Below are 21,726 nucleotides of genomic sequence, written 5' to 3' on the forward strand. Positions count from 1 at the left end.
AGAGAGAAAAGTGTTTAATGTTCAAGTACTTTTCAGACTTCCAAAATGTTGGTATTCAAGAGAAAAAAATGCAGTAAACTGTGTTGTCAAGATTGCACTGCCAAGACTGTTTTTTTTTTTTTTCTTTTACTTATCTTCAGATTTACAATTACTTGTACCTATTTCTTTACAACCCACAAGGGGCTAAACACAGAGAGGACAAACAAGGACAGACAAACGGATTAAATCGATTACATCGACCCCAGTGCGTAACTGGTACTTAATTTATTGACCCCGAAAGGATGAAAGGCAAAGTCGACCTCGGCGGAATTTGAACTCAGAATGTAGCGGCAGACGAAATACCGCTAAGCATTTCACCCGGCGTGCTAACGATTCGGCCAGCTCACCTCCTACAATTACTCATACCACTGTTTAAATGAACTCATCATGAGCTTTCATTTGAATGGTCACTCTTTGGGTTTTGGTTTACTGGTTAAAAGTTTGGAATTAGTCACCATTAAAACTGTAGAGTTTTCTGACAGCCAGATATATACTAAATTGGGCTTTTGTTTGATCAATCCACTTGTTTCAATCTATAATATACACATAATATATACATATTTATACAAATATTGTAGTTTCAAAAGGATTGTCCTGCAGGTTCAGAAAGTCACATCGGGATTATTTTCATTGGACTTTAATGCACTTTTAAGTGTTTATGGTCTGCAAATCTCTCTTGAAGGTTTAGATTTGCATCAAAATGAAATATGTCATTGAAACTACTATAGCTATTATTCCCACTTTAGATAAGACCTGTTGGACTTCACACTTTTTCTGCAACAGACTTTCCCTCTGCAACAAAAAAATACTTATTTACCTTGGACAGAAGAAAAAAACATCTGGCCATTTTGAAAACAATGAGCGGCTCTGGCCTAAACACAGAGATTCTGAAATGCAAGTTCTGAATTGGGCATCTGTGTGAGAACTAACAAGACATAAAGGCCTTAAAATGTTGAGGAGGGGAAAATCATTTATTGGACAAGTAACGGTGCTGTTTCTCTGAAGCAGATTTAGGTTTTCAATATTTACTGAATATTTGTTCCCTTGAGGAGTCCATGTTTCAGTACTTTTCAAAAAAAAAAAAAAGAAAAAAAGCAAAACATTTTCCCCTCTGCAATGACCAAAATTATGATAATTTATGCATAAGCAACAGTAGACCGAGAATCATTTTCCCCGTTTTCACAAACTATGACTATTATGCAAAAAATTAAGAAATTTTTTCCAAATATAGGCGCAGGAGTGGCTGTGTGGTAAGTAGCTTGCTAACCAACCACATGGTTCTGGGTTCAGTCCCACTGCGTGGCATCTAGGGCAAGTGTCTTCTGCTATAGCCCCGGGCCGACCAATGCCTTGTGAGTGGATTTGGTAGATGGAAACTGAAAGAAGCCTGACGTATATATGTATATGTATATATATGTGTGTGTGTGTGTGTGTGTTTGTGTGTCTGTGTTTGTTCCCCTTGCATTGCTTGACAACCGATGCTGGTGTGTTTACGTCCCTGTCACTTAGCGGTTCGGCAAAAGAGACCGATAGAATAAGTACTGGGCTTACAAAGAATAAGTCCCGGGGTCGATTTGCTCGACTAAAGGCGGTGCTCCAGCATGGCCACAGTCACATGACTGAAACAAGTAAAAGAGTAAAAGAGTATACAAACTTTATTTTTGGTTTTTGTATGAACAAAATACTGTGGAATGACCTGCTGTCGATATCTTTAGCCAAACTGCTAAGTTACAAGGACATCAACACACAAACACTGGTTATCAAGTAGAGGTGGGGAACTAACAGATACAAAGACACACAAACACACACGCACATATATATATGATGAGCTTGTTTCAGTTTCTATCTACCAGATCCACTCACAAGACTTTGGTTGGCCTGAGGCTATAGTAGAAGATACCGGCTCAAGGTGCCGTGCAGTGGGACTGAATCCCAAAAATTATTACAACTTCATACATTTAGTCGTAAGGTTCTTTTTTCTTTTTTTTTTGTGGCGTCAACAGCGGAAATAGTGGGCAAATGTTGAGGAGTGACAAAAACAAACATTCCGCAAGCAGCAGATGTGAATATGAATGTAAAGGTACAAAAAGAAATATACAAAGTAGGCTGTATGGCTCTGAGACTAGACAAGGCACACAAGCATATATATATATATATATATATATATACACACACACACACGCACACACACATACACACGCACACATACACACACACACACACACACACACATACACTAGAGAGAGTGGGCGTCTGTTGTTAAGGACTTGATTAAATCAGTTGAATTGATTTGCATAAGTAACACCTTTTATCACATTCCTTGATAGTTAGTTTGATTATTGAATTACTAATTCATTAATAAAACTTAGTAAGGTAATAACTGTGATTTATGAATTGAATTTAGATCAAGTCTGTTGCCCATTTCTGAATTGATATTTCAGCAATGCTTCATTTCATATTTGTGTTCGAGAAAATACATCATGAATATTTATAAGAATTTCTTAAATCAGTAATGAATTCCTAGTTGCTCTTGTTGCTGCTGTCTAACCTCAGGTCAGCTTTGATTGAGCGGCCCTATGATCAAAGTCGTTCTGTTCATGACAATCGTGCCTTGTTTTCAGACATACATAATCTCAGACTATCTGAAAGAATGACAGGATCAAATAGGAGATATGATAGGGTATCTTCTGTCTATGAAATGAATTGTAAAGTGGGCACAAAGATAGTGCAATGTGCCAAGAAACTTTAACTCTTTTGTTATCGTATTTCTATTGAAACACTTGGGTTTTGTTTTCAATTAGTTTCCAAAATAATTAATAACTTTGCCATTATCAACTCTTTGGCATTTAAACTGGTCATATATCCAGCTCCTAAATTCTACCCGTTTTATGTTTAAACTGGCTAGATCCAGCCTCTCGCATATCCTACAATGTCATTCTATATGGGTAGATCTCACTTTGCTGAAACTCTGAGACCAAAACATATCCTAAATTGCCATTTGTTGTCATTATCACCGTCTTCATTGTTTTAATGTCCACTTTTCCATGCTTTCATGAGTTGGACAGAATTTGTTGAGGTGAAATTTCTACAGCTGATGCCCTTCCTGATGCTAACCCGCTCCTGCTACTTCCAAGTAAGGTAATATTTCCTCATGACTAGACCTGTTTTCACAGAGGATTGGAAACAAAGGACAGTATTTGCATGACTATGACACACATTTACAATTATCATGCAATGTCAAGGAAAAGCGACAGTAACACACACACACATACACACACACACACACACACACACATATATGCACATACACAAACACATGACAGGCTTCTTTCAGTTTCTGTCTACCAAATCCACTCACAAGGCTTTGGTTGGTTTTAGACTCAATAGGAAATGTTTGCTCAAGTTGTCACACAGTGGGACTGAACCCAGAACCATATGGTTGGGAAGCAAACTTTCTACCACACAGCCACATCTGCATATTCTATATTTAAATTAATTTTAATTCAGGTGTTGTGTTTCTTGCTGTTTTTTTTTTTGTTTTGTTTTGACTATATCATCATAAGATCATTTCTTTTTCACTACAGATACAGTGACTCATCACTATATTAAATAAGTTAACGTTAATAGGCGTAGGAGTGGCTGTGTGGTAAGTAGTTTGCTTACGAACCACATGGTTCCGGCTTCAGTCCCACTGTGTGGCACCTTGGGTAAGTGTCTTCTACTATAGCCTCAGGCTGAACAAAGCCTTGTGAGTGAATTTGGTAGACGGAAACTGAAAGAAGCCCCTCATTTATATGTATATATATATATATGTATGTGCGTGTTTGTGTGTCTGTGTTTGTTCCCTCCAACATCACTTGACAACCGATGCTGGTGTGTTTACGTCCCCGTAACTTAGCGGTTCGGCAAAAAAGAGACCGATAAAATAAGTACTAGGTTTACAAAGAATAAGTCCTGGGGTCAATTTGATCGACTAAAGGTGGTGCTCCAGCATGGCCGCAGTCACATGACTGAAACGAGTAAAAGAGTTAACTTTATTAGTTTATTTAATAGTGCTGGTGCACTATAAATGCATCCATCACACTCTGTAAAGTGGTCGGTGATATGAAGGGTGTAAGGCGGCGAGCTGGCAGAAACGTTAGCAAGCTGGGCGAAATGCGTAACCGTATTTCGTCTGTCGTTGCGTTCCGAGTTCAAATTCCGCCGAGGTAGACTTTGCCTTTCATCCTTTCGGGGTCGATAAATTAAGTACCAGTTACGCACTGGGGTCGATGTAATTGACTTAATCCGTGTGTCTATCCTTGTTTGTCCCCTCTATGTTTAACCCCTTGTGGGTAGTAAAGAAATAGATATGAAGGGTGTCCAACCACAAAACCATGCTTACAATGAAACGTACAAACATCAGCCTATGAGGGCAATGATCTTCCAGTAAGAAGCAATCTCAGACTGGAATGACCTGTCCAACGCATGCCAGCATGAAAAGAGCAGACATGAAATGGTGATATTGATTGCATATCAGTGGTGTTCCTGCATAAATACAAGACATGCAATATATGCCTAAATATGTTGGCCATGCATCGTACTTATATTTCAACTCAACATATATTCAAAGATATTGCGCAACAAATATGCAAATAATAAATCAGGTTTTGATATAAATTTTTCGTTTTTATAAGAAACATCTGGAAAGTGGGTATGTACATGCTTTATGTGCTATGGCTTCGATTTTTTTAATATTATATATGCATGCATATATATATATATATATATTTATGTATGTATATATGTGTGTGTTTGCATATATACAGAGCTGGGCATAAGTCTGTTAATCCGTTAATTGTTAATTAATGAAATTAACATTTTCGTTAATGATTTAAGTTAACTTTGAAAGTCATTATAGAACTAATTAACTTCCATTTCATTTAGCGCCTGTTAACTCAAGTCTGTTAACCCGAAATTTTCAGGAAACATTTAAAAAGTTTCCATTGTTTTCAGATTGTCTTAGCATATTTAATATTGTATGTGTTGTTCTTTCAACCCTGATATAACGCCACTTATTATAAATAACTTGTAGGGCCACGTTTGGCCCTGCCTGCATTTGAAACCGAATCCACCCAATTGTTTCTTGCCGAGACAGCGGGGAAATTTCTTTGTTCTGTCAAGAGGGAACAGTGATTGATGTGTTTTCAATTGATCCGTGACCTTGCTGAGGTGGATGTCAACAGAGAAAATATTAACTGTCACAAAGTGCAAAAGATAAATGGAAGGGTAAAAGTTGATAAATATTTCGATATGAACACAAATAGCTGTTACGTGGTAGCAGGGGATGCTAGAAATAGCAGCCAAGTCTTTCCTTTTTCTGGAAAAAGTAACTGTTTACACGTGATTTTGATGTCAATTTCATTGAAAGCATGCAAAATGACTTGGAAAAGAAAAGAAGACCTGCAAAACAAAACTCCCTTGGTGAGAAACTTCGAGGTCCCCACCACCCCTCTCACTTTTCTTTTCCGAAAAAATGTGACTTGTGGTAGGTTTGGAGGTCAATACGTTGAATGCACCTGAAAAAAGCTGAAAAAATTATTCCCCACAGAGGTACAAAATATTTACCGAAAGAATAAAATCTTGTTCCTATTATACCTGTATTTTAATTAATTAATAGGTATAGGAGTGGCTATGTGGTAAGTAGCTTGCTTATGAACCACATAGTTCCGGGTTCAGTCCTACTGTGTAGTACCTTGGGCAAGTGTCTTCTACTATAGCCTCGGACCGACCAAAGCCTTGTTAGTGGATTTGTTTTATGGAAACTGAAAGAAGCCTGTCGTATATGTGTGTGCGTATACGTTTGTGTGTCTGTGTTGTCCCCCCCAACATCGTTTGACAACTAATGCTGGTGCGTTTACGTCCCTGTAACTTAGCGGTTCAGCAAAGGAACCGATAGAAAAAGTACTAGGCTTACAAAGAATAAGTCCTAGGGTCAATTTGCTCGATTGAAGGCGGTGCTCCAGCATGGCCACAGTCAAATGACTGAAACAAGTAAAAGAGTAAAAAGAGAATACCTCTTCTTGAAAATTTCAATTTTAGTGTTTATCCATAATATTATTGCTTTTACACCTGTTAATTAAATTTACCTGCCCATAAAAGTCAAATTTACTCAGCAAGATCAGTAAAAATTACATAACTGTAAACCAGTGGTATATAAAGCACCCACTGACAAAATTTCAAATCTGTATGTAAAAGAATTTACAAAGTTACAAACAAATATTGTGGATACTTCAGTTGAACCCGAATAATTAAAATAATGTGAACAAATAAGCATTACATTTCACTGATTAATATGAACACTAAAGATATTTTCTTTCTTACACACACACACGCATAACATGTCGTCTCTTGGGTTGGACTAAAAGTGTGTTACTTTGATATCATCATTCCATAAAGGTTGTTTTATGGTGGGAAAAATATTGAAAAAATATCAATAGATGTGTGAGTGAGAAAGAAACAAGGAAAGAGGTTTTCAGAGGTGCTAGAAACAAACAGCCGGATCTCCCTTAAATCACACATTTTCTTCTGAGATTATTAACGATTTTTTTCCTTAAACTGAAAATGTTTCTCTCACAAGTTTTAAGTGCATAGTAAATAAAAAAAAAAAAAAAAGGCCCAGATCGTTTCAGACTGTGGTGGTGAGAGGGTGTATAAAATTGCATTAAAAAATACATATTTTCCAGAAAGTTATGAGGAGGAAATATCAGGTCCTGTGAATTGCATTAAAAAATACCTATTTTCCAGAAAGTTATGAGGAGGAAATATCAGGTCCTGTGAATTGCATTAAAAAATACCTATTTTCCAGAAAGTTATGAGGAGGAAATATCAGGTCCTGTGAATTGCATTAAAAAATACCTATTTTCCAGAAAGTTATGAGGAGGAAATATCAGGTCCTGTGAATTTTCCGAAACTTCTCTCTGCAACCCCTTGGAAAATTTTTTTCCCAACAAACCTGTAGATACACTCAATTTACAGGATATAATTATTATTATTTGGTGAAAGTTTCATTAAAAAGTATCCATTTTTCTGGAAGTTATGAGGCAACAAGGGCGGTGGGGAGTTAAACTGTAGTTTATGCCTTTCTTCAATCAAAATTAACGTTAACTTCTGTTACATTTTCAAAGAATTAACGATCAATGAAGTTAACTTTTTGGGTAACACATTAACAATTAACAAAGTTTACTTTTCTATTAATGGTGCCCACCTTTGCATATGTGTGTGTGTCGCCATGTTGATTCGCTAGCTTCTGCACGCATTTTTTTTTCTCTCCTTGTTTCTCTCCGTGTTTCTTTTCTGTGTATCTTTCTGTTGAAGAGCGTAGGCTCGAAACGTAAAAGACTTGTTTTATTAATATTCCTGAGCGCCATACTAATACAATTGTTTGTTTGTATTCCACCTGCCTTCGTCTTTTGTTTATTTTCATAAAGCTTCCCGTTATATATATATATATATATATATATATATTTCTTCATCATCATTTAATATCCACTGTCTAATCTGGCATGGGTTGGACAGTTTGACTGAGCTGGCGCACTGGAAGTCTGCACCAGACTCCAGTCTGATTTGGCATGGTTTTCTATGGCTGGATGCCCTTCCTAATGCCAACCACTCCAAGAGCGTAATGGGTGCTTTTACATGCCATTTTCGAGCGTGGCCGTTGCCAGTACTGCCAGACTGGCCCTCGTGCCACTGGCACTTTAAAAGCACCCACTACACTCTCGGAGTGGTTGGCGTTAGGAAGGGCATCCAGCTGTAGAAACTCTGCCAGATCAGATTGGAGCCTGGCACAGCCATCTGGTTCACCAGTCTTCAGTCAAATCGTCCAACCCATGCTAGCATGGAAAGCGGTCGTTAAATGATGATGATGATGATATATACACGACTATAAGTAATGTTTACCACTACTTCGATATGGCTATTCCATAGAAACTGACATTACTACCGTTCTTTTTTTTTTATCCCACGAGGAGCCTCCTTCAGCTGGTTATTGATTGCATCAACAACCATTTGGTGGAGGCTCCTCTTGGAGTTAAAAACGGTAATAACATCGGTTCCTACAGAACAGCAATATTGAAGTTGTGATAAACTTCAATATGTATCCAACAGCCTGTCTTATAATGTGGTGCATTTGTGCGTTGCTGGGGGTTGGGTTAAAATGTCCACCACCCTTGTTTCTGTGTCCTCATTTAGTGCCGCTTCAATGTACAAATATTTCTTTATGTCTGAAGTTATTTTGTCTATATCAGATTGTGCTTCCACCTGCTCAAACCATAGCTGAACCCTCTTCAGCCAGAATTGTGATAGCTTCACTGCTGTTGTGTGATCACTTGCCATGTTTCCTTGATTTTCTGTTTGCTTCGATAGCAAAAGCTGCTGTTCTTCTGTGGGGTCATCAGTTATAGCTTTAGTTAAGCTATACACAAAAACATTAACGGAGGCCCAGATTGTGTTAAAAGATTTATTTAGTTAAATACATTAGGGCGACAGCTGCCTACTTAGTGGAAGGCCTACTTAACTAGAAGTTCACTTTGCTACAGACTAACTCCCTAACTAGCCCACGGTGAAGTTCTTGTCTACAGTTCATCTGTCATAAATCTTTGGGCAGTGCCCTACATATATATTTATATACTGCAGGCTGCTAAACACCTTCTGTCAATCAATTCACTCTCAAGACATTAATCAGGTAGTGGTTATAGATGAATACACTTGCACAAGGTGCTGTGCAGATAGCATATACTTTGCTTATTTTTGTTGGGTGTTAACCATTTGTTTGTTTGTTTATTTATATATTTATTGTGTTTTTCAGAAAAATGCCAAGAGATGAATCTAATTTTGGAGAAGAAGCAGGAAGAATCTCAGAAAAAGTGCCGTGTCCTTGAGGAACGTAATTGTAAAATGCAAGAACTGAAGGCTGTTTACCGTGAAGTAAATTCCGAAGCCAATGACCTCATCCACAAGAAGGAACAAATGGAAAAAGACTTGATGTTAATGATGGAGAAAATACATCAAGAGAAGGATCGTAAGTAGATTGGCTAGTTCCTGCTTTGCTCCAAGTTGGTTCTGATAGAACAGACCTATGTTTGAAGGCATTCCTGCTATGACCATTCTGTCTATTTTCTGTTTTTCTTTTGTCCTGTAATGCAATGTATAACTAGGACTGTAATACTCAATGTATTTTCACTTTTTTTAAGATGAATAAAGGGTGATATGAGGGAAGATTTGGCTATACTTTCTAACAGACCATGTGGGCCTTACTCTGAGTTTTCTCCCTCCATAACTTGCTAGACCATCATCATCGTTTAACGTCCGTTTTCCATGCTAGCATGGGTTGGACGGTTCAACTGGGGTCAGGGAAGCCAGAAGGCTGCGCCAGGCCCAGTCTGATCTGGCAGTGTTTCTACAGCTGGATGCCCTTCCTAACGCCAACCACTCCTTGAGTGTAGTGGGTGCTTTTTACGTGCCACCTGCACAGGTGCCAGATGAGGTTGGCAAACGGCCACGATCGAATGGTGCTTTTTTACGTGCCACCGGCACGGAGGCCAGTCGGGGCGGCCCTGGCAACAGCCACGTTCGGATGGTTCTCTCACGTGCCACTGGCACTGGTATCACAGCTACAATTTCCATTGATGTTGATCGATTTCGATTTTGATTTTCACTTGCCTCTACAGGTCTTCATATACTACATATACTTGGACCAAGTACCATAGACCGAGTATATACCACAAGAAATATAAATATTATTAAAAATGATATGAACTATCCAGCAAGAATAAAGTACCATAAAAGGTAGAATTATAAATATGAATATACAAAGAGGATGTACACAAAGTACGATCATTATCATTTAACGTCTGCTTTCCATGCTGGCATGTGTTGGATGGTTTGACTGAGAACTGGCAAGTCGGTAGGCTGCACCAGGCTCCAATCTGATCTGGCAAGGTTTCTACAGCTGGTTGCCCTTCCTAATGCCAATCACTCTGAGAGTGTAGTGGGTGCTTTCTACATGCCACCGGCACAGGTGCCAGTCAGGTGGTACTGGCATTGACCACATTCAGGTGGTGCTTTTTATGTGCCACCGGCACAGAAGCCAGTTTTGGGGGGGTCACTGGCGTCAACCATGATTGGATTGTGCTTTTTACGTGGCACCGGCATGGGAAGCCAATCAGGTAGCACTGGCATCGAGCCACTCTTCATAGCTAGAAGTAGCAGCCGGTAAGCTATCGGCATTATGTAGAGCTTCATTGAATATTTACAGGCAGAGATGTTTGTGGGCAGTAAATATAGGAAAATTCTGTCTTACCAGCTGCTATTTCTATCAATGATCGTACTTCGTGTACATCCTCTTTGTATATTTATAATTCTACCTTTGATGGTGCTTTATTCTTACTGGACAGTAATATCAGTTTTAATAATATATTTTTTTCAGCCAAGTAAACAGGCAGGGACATATGGATATTTTAAAATTTGGTCATCAATGGTAGATTCAACTGGAAATGACCAATCGGATTCGAGCTCATGCACGTGATCCGAAAAGTTTGAAACTGCAGTATTGTTTATCTTTCATTCCTCTAACAGTGTCTATAGAGGTCAGACAGAATTTTCCTCTATTCACCGTCTGCAAAGATCTGTACTTGTAAACATTCAGTGAAGCTCTACATAGCGGTGATAGCTTACCGGCTGCTATTTTTAGAACTGATCATACTTCATGCACATCTGCTTTGTGTGTATACACACACACACACACATATATATATATATCTTTTGCTATAAACTATGTTTTGTGATCAGTAAATAAATTTTACTGATAATATGATATATTTGCAGATGGGTTGCAGTCATCTCAGCGAGCGAGGCAGGCTACTCTGGACTGACGATGAGCAATACACTCAGAAGCATATGTCTTCAGGTGCCTCGTCCCGGCATGCGGGGGGGTGATTGCCCCCCCCCCGCAAATATAAGAACACAGAAAATGTGTCAAAGCCGACAGGAGATGTCGACGTTTCCTAGGGCTAAATGGCGCTGGTGTAATTCCCTAACGGGACTGTCACATTGAGTTGACAGTATACGACCACTATATGTTTTTTTTTCTGAACTGGAAAAAAATTCAAGGTGGCTTGTATTTGCTTAAAAGATAGTTGGCGACATGTTTACAAGGCATTAACTGTTCAGTTCTTTTGTTTGAACTGTTGGTGTCTTGACTCAAAATTCTCAGTTTTTCACTCAAAGATCACACCACATCTTTGATTTGAAGCACCCAATCCTGTATGGTTGTACATTATCTAGACCAGATAATTTTGAATTCATGAGGACTTGTCTCATCCAAGCAGTAGCACATTTTCTGTCAGGGCTGACAAGTGAATATTAATTCTCATAATAGCAACTATGTTTTAGGTTCATCACTACTGTTTACTATCAACTTTGCCAGACAGTTACTGTCTACTGGACTGTTCTCTTTGAGTTCTACAATTGCATGATCTTTGTTGGCTAGCTGTTTGCATCTTTCTTCCGTTCAGTTTCATGGTATTCTAACCTGATACAACACCCAGAATTTATGCAAGCTCAATAACTAACCTTAAATCACAGTTTCTATTCAATATTTTTCTATACCTGTGCCCTGCCAATAAATTGTGATCTATTAAATTAAGAAATTCTCTAGCTACATTAGTTTTTACTACTAGATTAAATACTGGGTTATACTATAAACTGTTCCATTTCCTATTTTTATGCTGCATATTCCCTACATTTTTTTTTATGTATTTAATCTTACTAGGTTTTACTTATGTTTCCATAACTTAGCAGTGTAGTAAAAGAGAATAGAATAATCATCAGACTTAAAAAGCAAGTCCCGTGATTGATTTGTTCAGTTAGACACTTCAAGGCAGTACTCCAGCATGGCCACAGTCCAATGATTGAAAACAAATGAAAGATAAAAATTAGAATTTCTCATTTAAGATTTCATGCTAATTTATGTTCCAAATGCCAGCTTACTAATGACAAATTAATTTCCTATATTCTTAATTATTTTCCAAATTAATTACAAAAATAACAAACTATTTCCTCAGAAATGTAGTGAAAAGGTCAAAGCCCACCAACCCCTTTGCCTAAAGCAGGCCTTCACTTTTCTCCAGGCGATAATTCTTTCATCAAGGTTAAACAAGAGATTGTTTCAAGAGACACAACCTAAATTTTTTTTTTTTTTTTTTTTTTTTGCAAATGAGATATAAATAACGAATAAAAATTATTTGTATCTTGTTTTCCTTCTTACCATCACATTGACATTTTCTGTTACCGTGATGGAAATGGAAAAGAAAGTTCAGATTAAGTAGTTTGAAATCTCCTGGAAGACTAAGGAACAATAGAAATTGTGTAACCAGCTACAAGGAATAATCGCTAAAAGAATCTGATTGAAATAGCTGTCACTTTGACAGCACTGTTATACTAATCTAATAACATATATGAAGTAAATTTGTGAGCAAAAATATAAATAAATGTAAAATATTACTGTTCGTTTATGTGATTGTTCTCTTCTGTTTTAGTGATATCCAAACAAGATAATAGCGTCAGCAAAAAAATGAAAGAATATGAAAAAGCTAAAAATTATTTCATTGAGAGATTGGGTTTGCATTTCAAGAAGACGTCAAGTAAGCTAATTTGTTTATTTTTTTTATTATTGTTTTTATTTCTGTGTGAATTTTATTTTGCTTTACCTGCAATGTGTGTTGTCTCTGTCTTTCGGTTCCAGTCATTTTGGCAGACTTTCTCTTATTTTCTTACAAGCAAATTAATTGGAGTTCTTGTATGATAGTGATTTTTTTCGTTACCCCGCCCCCTTATCCCTCTCTCATCTCCTTTTTATTTTTTTCACCTTTACCTTTGTTGTTACTAAGACTTCCCATATATAGTTGTTCTTACGCCTCCTTTCTTGCAATATAAAAATAAAATAAACAATTGGAAATCTTGTGTGTGTGTGTGTATGTGTGTGCGCGCACACGCTTATGCCATAAATGTGAGCTTAGTTGTGTGGTTAAGGAGTTTGCTTCCCAACCATGTAGTCTCAGGTTCGGTCCCACTGCATGTAACTTTGGGCAAGTGTCTTGTAGATAGCCCCAGGCCAACCAAAGCCTTGTAAGTGAATTATATATATACACACACACATACACTTTTCTTTCAGAGTATCATTATAACTCTCCAACAAGCAATAATGTGAAACTCTGAGTAACAGTTTGTGGAGATTCTTTTGGATTTAATAGGAAACATATTACTTCAGTAGTTGAGTAATATTTTTTCTACCTTGTTTTGTATTCATGTTCCCACTTGTGTGTGAGTGTGTCTATATATATATATGCTAAATGAATAAATATTCAAATATGTTTATATAGATATTGTTATTAATTATTTTCATTAGTAAAATGAATAATAACAATAATAATACAGGTGGCCAACAAGCAGAAGCCGATAACTGACAAAGCCAAAATTTTGTAATTAATTTATAATTATATTAGGGCACATGTGGTGCCAGCATTGTTGTGAAAATCAAACTCGAAAAATCCTCTAAGAAAACCACCAATCACTGGAAAAATAAGCACAACAGAAATTGGGCTACAAGCAAAGACATTAACTTAGCATCTTGACAGAAAGCTGTAGAATGAGGAAATAGATATCTCTGGATCAACTGATATCAAATTTTGAGAGTTTACTTCCCTTAATTCTCATCAGCAGGTCTCACTATATACCTAGGGTTAAAAACTTTGCTCGATTCATTGTGCTTGGTAACTGTTGAAAGCTAGCGCCAAATTCAAAAATGGTGTCAGTGAATAAAATGACTAAATAAATAGATATTCAAAAATAATTATATAGATCATCATCATCATTTAACATCCATTTTCCATGTTAGCATGGGTGGGATGGTACCACAAGAGCTGGCCAGGCCGAAGCCTGCACTGAACTTCTGTGACAGTTTTGGCAGATTTTTTACAGCTGGATGCCCTTCCTAATGCCAACCACTCAGCAGAGTGGACTTAGTGCTTTTTATGTGGCACAACCACAGGTAAGGTGAGTAGTGCTTTTTATGTGGCACAAGCGAGGTTAGTTTTGGCAAGGTTTTTATAGTTGCTCTTCCGAACACTAACCACTTTACAGGGTTTGTACTTTGGGTCCACTTCAGATTAAACTGGATGAAGAAAGTGTTTGATGTTTAGTGTCCAGTAGAAGGGAGGAGTGTTGCTATTTATAGGAACTTTACCTAGAGCTCACCTAGCCGTAGTTGTAGGTGGAACATATTCTTAAAGTAGGTCATGGTTGGCTTTTTTTTTTTTTTTGCAGTGTTCTTAGTATTTCTCATTAGTTTTGTGTACTACCTGTTGCATAGAGTACATTGTCCACTTAGAAGTATTTTGTTAGCTTTGATTCATTTTGTGCAGTTTTGGTTGCTTGTTTATTAGTAACGTGTATATTATTCTGCCTAAATAGAGAATTCCCCAAAATAGTACGTGGTCTATACATGGATGATGCACTTTTCACCCTGTTTAACCCCTCCAACCTAGAAATAGAAAAAAAATTAGGAAGAAATTATTTTTTAAGAAGGTAGGGCTTTCTATATCAATAGAAGAAGAACATAACTCACTTACTAGATGTTACGCTAGATCTAAGTACTGGAATATACAAGCCATATCACAAACCAAATGCAAACCTTAAGTACATACACAAAAGTTGTAATCACCCTAGATGTATAACCCAATCAATAATAGAGCAAATATCTACCCAGATTTCAGATCTTTCAGCAAACAAAGAAATATTCAAATTAAATGAAGATTACTATAACTTAGCACTAGAGAAGGTGGGATACTTGGAAAAATTAAAATTCTGCAACAGAAACACTGATAGAATAAATGCATATAGTAAGATGACTGGCTTCTGTGCCGGTGGCATATAAAAAGCACCATCCGAACGTGGCTGATGCCAGCGCCGCCCCGACTGGCTCCTGTGCCGGTGGCACATAAAAAGACCATCCGAACGTTGCCAGCGCCGCCTTGGCTGGCTTCCGTGCCGCTGGCACGTTAAAAGCTCCAACCGATCGTGACCGATGCCGGACTCCCCCCCCCCCCGGCACCTGTGCAGGTGGCACGTAAAAAGCACCCACTACACTCGCGGAGTGGTTGGCGTTAGGAAGGGCATCCAGCCGTAGAAACTCTGCCAGATCAGACTGGAGCCTGGAGCAGCCCCTGGCTTCCCAGACCCCGGTCAAACCGTCCAACCTGTGCTAGCGCGGAAAACGGACATTAAACGATGATGATGATGAAGATAGACAATCCTAACATTAGTTACAGAATACTTGATAACCTAAACAGCACCACAGACTACCTAGGGAAGACAGAGAGGATGCCTATAAAGGTGGGAAGTTTGAAAACATAGAACTTCGCCACAGAGTACCTGACAATAAAAGGAAGTGTTGGTGTTTAAAGGGATTTGTACCCCATACAGAATTAAATAACCAGAATAGCAATTAGAAGCATTAATAAGCTGCACCTTAGTAGAGGAGAAAACCTATTTCTCTATTACCCACAAGGGGCTAAACATAGAGGGGACAAACAAGGACAGACAAACGGATTAAGTCGATTATATCGACTCCCAGTGCGTAACTGGTACTTATTTAATCGACCCCGAAAGGATGAAAGGCAAAGTCGACCTCAGCAGAATTTGAACTCAGAACGTAGCGACAGACGAAATACTGCTAAGCATTTCGCCCGGTGTGCTGATGCTTCTGCCAGCTCGCCTAAGGGAGAAAACCACTACTGAAACTTGACTTGTCCTACAAACAATTATACCAAAAATATTTCTAATACTACAGAGTGGTATATAATTCCATTCAGGAAACAGGTAGCTTCAGACCTTCCTAATGTGTTCTATTCAGTGTTGGAAAGACACTTTCCTAGAAATAGCAAATACTACAAAAAATTTTAGTACATATAGAGCTCAACTGGCTTTTTCTTATAGCGGTAATCTCGCACAAATTATAGCTGCTCACAATGGAAACAAGATTAGCAACTACCGGGAAGATCATGATAACAAGAATACATATAATAGATTAATAGTAAATAACAACAATATTAACATAAGCAATGAAATTGTAATTAATCACACTAGGTGTCAGAGGAGATATTTTGATAGAACTTGCGTTCAAAGAGAAACAACCCTAGAATACTCTCTCATGAGAAACTAGAACTGCTAGTAAGTGCTGTACCCAAAATGACATCATTAGAGGCATCAGAAATAACTTGGAAAATAATTCAGGGAAGATCACTAGTAAAGCTAACATCGCAAATAATAATAGAAATAAACAAACTAGTCTCTGTTGCTGTGCAAAAAATAGGTGTCTGTTAAATTCTAAATGTAAAACAGAAAATGTCTACAAATGTAAAGTTACCTCTGAAAATAGGATATACTTTTATATTGGTGCAAGTGCACTCTTTGTCAAACAAAGGTTTGCTAATCATTTAAGTTCATTTAAAGATAGGGTAAAAATAAATAATACTAGCCTAAGTAAGTTAATTTGGTCGCTTAAAGATAAAAACAAAATCTATTTAATTGATTGGGAAATAATTAGTGCCGCTAAAGCTTATAAAATAGGTGGAAAGAGATGTGACTTATGTGTGGAAGAACTGTACCAAAATCTTCAAAATATACATGAGTAAACACTTAAGAACAAGCACTGAGATGTCTTCACGCTTAACTACCGACTGGTTTCCCTTACATCAATAATCAGCAAGATGTTCGAAACCATCCTTAAGAAAAGTATGATGCCCCACCTCCTAAACACAGCCTCGATCACTGATTCCCAACACGGCTTCGTGCCGAAGAGATCATGCTTGACCAACTTACTAGTAATGGAAGAATTGGTGACGCGCATCCTCGATGATAGTGATGCTGTTGACATCGTTTTATTGGACTTTGCCAAAGCTTTTGACTCGGTAAACCACCGCCTACTACTTGTCAAGCTTCAAGCATATAGTTTCCATCCGGATATTGTACGATGGGTTGGTGCCTTCCTCTCAGATCGCTCCTTCCAAGTTCAAGTTAATGGTTCGCGGTCCGACGTCTCCAGTGCGAGGCAGTGGCGTGCCTCAAGGTTCAGTGCTTGGGCCCTTGTTGTTCTTAGTCTTCATAAATGACTTGCCCGACGACCTCATGCAACACACCCTTCTATTTGCCGACGATATCAAACTGGTCGCTCCTCGCTGGTAGTATAGAGGATCTTCGTCGATGCCTCCACCAAATTTGGAAGTGGTCTAACGATTGGGACCTGTGTCTGAACGTGTCAAAGTGCTGTCATCTGCCTGTCGGCTCTACTCCTGCAACTCAACTTGATTTCGAGCCGGGTCGTCTGCTGCTGGAGAGGACCGATCAGGTAAAGGACCTGGGTATCTTGGTGGATTCCTCCTTTTCGCCTTCGGCCCAGTGCGTCCATGCTGCCAACAAAGCGCGCGGAATTCTGTTTTTGATTCGACGGTCATTCGGAATGCTCACAGCAGCCATATTCCTGCCACTCTATGTCACGCTGGTGAGACCATATTGGAGTATGGGATTCAAGCCTCTTCTCCTTATCTCCTCAAAGACATACAGCACCTCGAAAGAGTCCAGAGGCTGGCTACCCGCATGGTTCATGGTCTCAAAATTTGTCCTACGAAGAAAGGCTGAGGAGGCTCGACCTTTGTTCTCTTGAAAAACGCCGCCGCCGTGGTGATCTCATTCTCATAAGCGGGAAGTGTAACCTCTCGAAAGAGCTGTTCTTCACTCCTGCTCCGGAGCGTCGGCTGCGGGGTCATTCCGAAAAGCTCTACCTGCGACGATTTCATCTCAATCGAAGGAGAGGAGCTTTCTCCGTCCGGGTTGCGGATCCGAGGAACAAGCTGCCAGACGAGATGGTGAAGATGCCGACGACCGCTTTGTTCAAAGCCTCCCTGGACCTCAAGTGGCTGAACTCTTTACATGAACACCACCCTGTACTTAACTCCATGTCCCCCTACATGGCCTTGCTATTTGCTTTTGAGCCAAATTAACTAACTAACTAACTAACAAATAGATTTTTAGTTGGTTCAAATAAATGCAATACTAATAAATGAGCAACCAAAGCCCCCAAAAATGAATCAAAGCTAACAAAATACTTCTAAGTAGACAATACTGCAAAAAAATATAATAAAGACAGCCTTGATCTATTTCAAGAATATGCTCCACGTACAACTATGGCAGTTCTTAATGCACATGACTGATAATATTGCAAGGTTGCATTTGCAACAATGTGCAATCACTGCAGTGGAAAACATGCATAGGTCATGATGATATGCTGTAAATGACTAAAAAAATAAATTATTGATGTGCAAATCTCCATTCTCCTTATTATTGATATATTTATTATATACTGGTACTTATTGAAAGAGTACAATGGACTTACCATGAGGAGTGGCAAGTTCAATGCTTCAGACAGTGTCCTTCTTGGAGAAGTTGAAAAGAAAGAAAGAAATAATTTCACCTTAGAAAACGTAAAACTCTGTCTCTCATTTATTTGTCTCCTCTTAACTTTTCCCTGAAGAAGAACTCTTCCTGAAACGTTAGATTTTCCACTGCTCATGGTAACTTCATTGTATGCTTTTTATTAATTTTACTACAAAAGTCTTGTCAATGCAGACCAACAGCAGCCTCTTATGAACCAGTTTCATCATATATATATATATACATGTGTTACCACTAGAATAAGAATAGCCTGGGCAAAGTTTAGAAAGCTTCTACCCCTACTGGTGATAAGGGGCCTCTCGCTCAGTGTGAAAGGTAGATTGTATGATGCATGTGTGCAAACTGCTACGCTTCACGGCAGTGAAACATGGGTCATGACTGCGGAGGACATGTGTAGGTTCGAAAGAAATGAAGCTAGCATGATCCACTGGATGTGCAATGTCAGTGTGCACACATGACAGAGTGTAAGTGCCCCGAGAGAAATGTTGGACATAAGAAGCATCGGTTGTGGTGTGCAAGAGAGATATTTACGCTGGTATGGTCATGTACTACAGATGGATGAAGAGAGATGTGTGAAGAAGTGTCACTCCCAAACAATCCAGGGTAGAGGTAGACCCAGGAAGACATGGGGATGAGGTGGTCAAGCATGACCATTGAATGTTGGGCCTCACAGAGGCAATGACGAAAGACTAAGACCTCTAGAGATATGCTGTGACTGCAAAGACCCGGCAAATAAAGTGAGTTCATGGCTGTATCCGACACCAGTTTCGCATAACCAGCCCCAGCCCATTCAAAAGTTCCTTGGATTGTAGGGTGACCTACAGTGCTTGAGGAGACCTATTGAGTCAAGTGCATCAAAATAAAAATCAAATGGAAATTGTAGTTGTGATACCCATGCTGGTGGCATGTAAAAAGCACCATCCGAATGTGGCTGATGCCAGCTTTGGACAACCTGAAACTATAGCAGAAGACATTTACCCAAGGTGCCATGCAGTGGGACTGAACCCAGAACCACGTGGTTGGGAAGGAAGCTTCTCACCACACAGCTATGCCTACACCATATGGCAAATTTCCATTTGTTCCTGGGTAGATTTAATCTTTAATTTAACAGGAGTGGCAACATTGCCTGAGCAATAACATGACTCATGGATGAGAGGTGTTCTTTTTTTCACAATCTGTGAAATTTTCTAACTTTGTGGACTCCTCTTGAGGTGTAAGGTATGACTATGCAATTAAAAAATCCATTACCCAACCATCTGGTTTCAGGTTCAGTCCCACTGTATGATACCTTGGCAAATGTTTTTTATAGGTCTAAGTTGCCCAGTCTTAGAAGATTTGGTGTGTGTGTGTGTGTTTCCTTGTCTTGATGTTGCATAGCTTTGAGTGTGACCATGACTGTGAAGTCATTTCTTTCTAATCCTTTAACCCTTTCGTTACTATATTTCTGACCAAATTACACCCCTTATGTGTTTCAATTAATTTCTAACGTAATCATAAATTTAGTCTGGTTTCATTAAACAACTATAACTTTTTTATTTATCGATATATTAATCTGATTTTTGGAAGATAATTTAATGAAATATTCTCAACCAATTCTATACTATAATTTTTGTCACAAAGTGACTCTAATTGCAGGTAGATACAGGTAAATTCAACAATATATAAAATTATTAAAATTTTGTTGAAACATCGCTATAGAAAATGGGTTATTAGCTAATATTCAATTGGGTATACAACAAAATTTTATGATAGAATTTGTTATTCTGGGTAACTTTCTGATACCCATAATAATATTTATGGCAAAATAGTCTTAATTTCATTTAAGGTTGTGGGAAACCACAAACTATCGTTTCTTTCACTTTGTTTACGTTTAGCGTAACGGTTCGTTTCTGCCGTAATGATTTCAAATAGGCTCATTCGAAAAAGTAAATAGAAATAGTCTAAGGCCTTACCCTTCTGGGAAAGTCTGTGGCTTGGTCCAGTTTCTTCAGAAAAATCACCGAAAAAACAGTTTTTAAATTTTCACTCCATTCAGGTGCCAATTCGTTTTCTTTATCGCTATCGGAGATCTCAGATTCACTGTTTTCACTTTCGGAAAATGAAACATCAGATTCATTATCAAATACCACATGCTTTTTTTTTCAGTCATAGAGTTAGATTTATGAAGGTCTTCAGTAGAAAATCCTTCGAATTCTGACTCGCTGCTTGATATAATGAAATTCGTATCCATTTTTTGTCAGAATTACAAATTTTGAAAACACAATAGGAACAAATTTCGGAAAAAAATCTCTCAAAATTCACGGAATTAAAATTACACTTCGATTATTGTACAAAACTGTAGTTGAACTGTTTACGAAGTATAATACGTGTTTTCACGAATGTACTGAAGAGATTTGCTCTGATATTCTCATTTAAATATGAATAGGTAAATTCGGGCGGCTTTGGGCGGTTTGGTCTCATAAACCAAAATTTTTTTCGGGCGGCTTTGGGCGGTTTGGTAATGAAAGGGTTAAGGAAGAATCCCCTTGCTTGGAAACAATGAGGGTTGGTAATATGATGAGCATTCAGTTGAAGGAAATCTGTTGACAAAATCTGTCTGACTCGTGTGGGCATTAAAATGATGATGATGAGGAAACTTGCTGGAAGGAATAAAAGAGTGAAAAATAGATATGAGGAAAAGGGTATAGGAACAGCTATTAAAATATGAATAGCATGATGGGATGGTCACAGTTGGATTGCCTTTTGGTCATTTGATTACTGAACTGCTCAGTTGGAGCTAAACATCAACAAGAATAATATTTAACTTACAATGAGCTTGTTTCATAAGTAGGTAGAGTTCATAGTTTTAACCCATGGTATTCAGATAATTCTCGCAAATATAATGCAAAACATGTAGCATATTAGGGCTCGATACGGCCAGTTTAAATGCTAAACAGTTAGAATGTCGAGTTGAATTATAATTTGGGGTTAATTCGTTATCTTGTTTACTATTAGTGTTAACCCCCTATGCTTGCTCTTGTGGGTTTGGACCAAGCAACCAGAAACCATTTTAGTGCCCCCACCCCCCATCCCCGATTCCTCCAAGTTTTCCATCCAGAAATTATCAGCAACATCACCAGGAGTTCAATCTCCTCATGA

At 38.3% G+C, this 21,726-nt stretch overlaps 1 protein-coding gene across 1 annotated transcript in view; it reads left to right on the forward strand.

Annotated features, from left to right (window-relative positions):
• Positions 1 to 21,726, forward strand: part of LOC115219993 (kinetochore protein Spc25-like) — a 64,435-nt gene that overhangs the window by 33,337 nt on the left and 9,372 nt on the right. Inside the window, exons 3-4 of the mRNA XM_029790295.2 lie at positions 8,888 to 9,100; positions 12,618 to 12,722. Coding sequence (XP_029646155.1) covers positions 8,888 to 9,100; positions 12,618 to 12,722 — 318 coding nt within the window. The remainder of the gene's footprint in view (positions 1 to 8,887; positions 9,101 to 12,617; positions 12,723 to 21,726) is intronic.

The sequence above is a fragment of the Octopus sinensis genome, linkage group LG15 (assembly GCF_006345805.1).
Source record: "Octopus sinensis linkage group LG15, ASM634580v1, whole genome shotgun sequence".
NCBI classification, from domain to species: domain Eukaryota; kingdom Metazoa; phylum Mollusca; class Cephalopoda; order Octopoda; family Octopodidae; genus Octopus; species Octopus sinensis.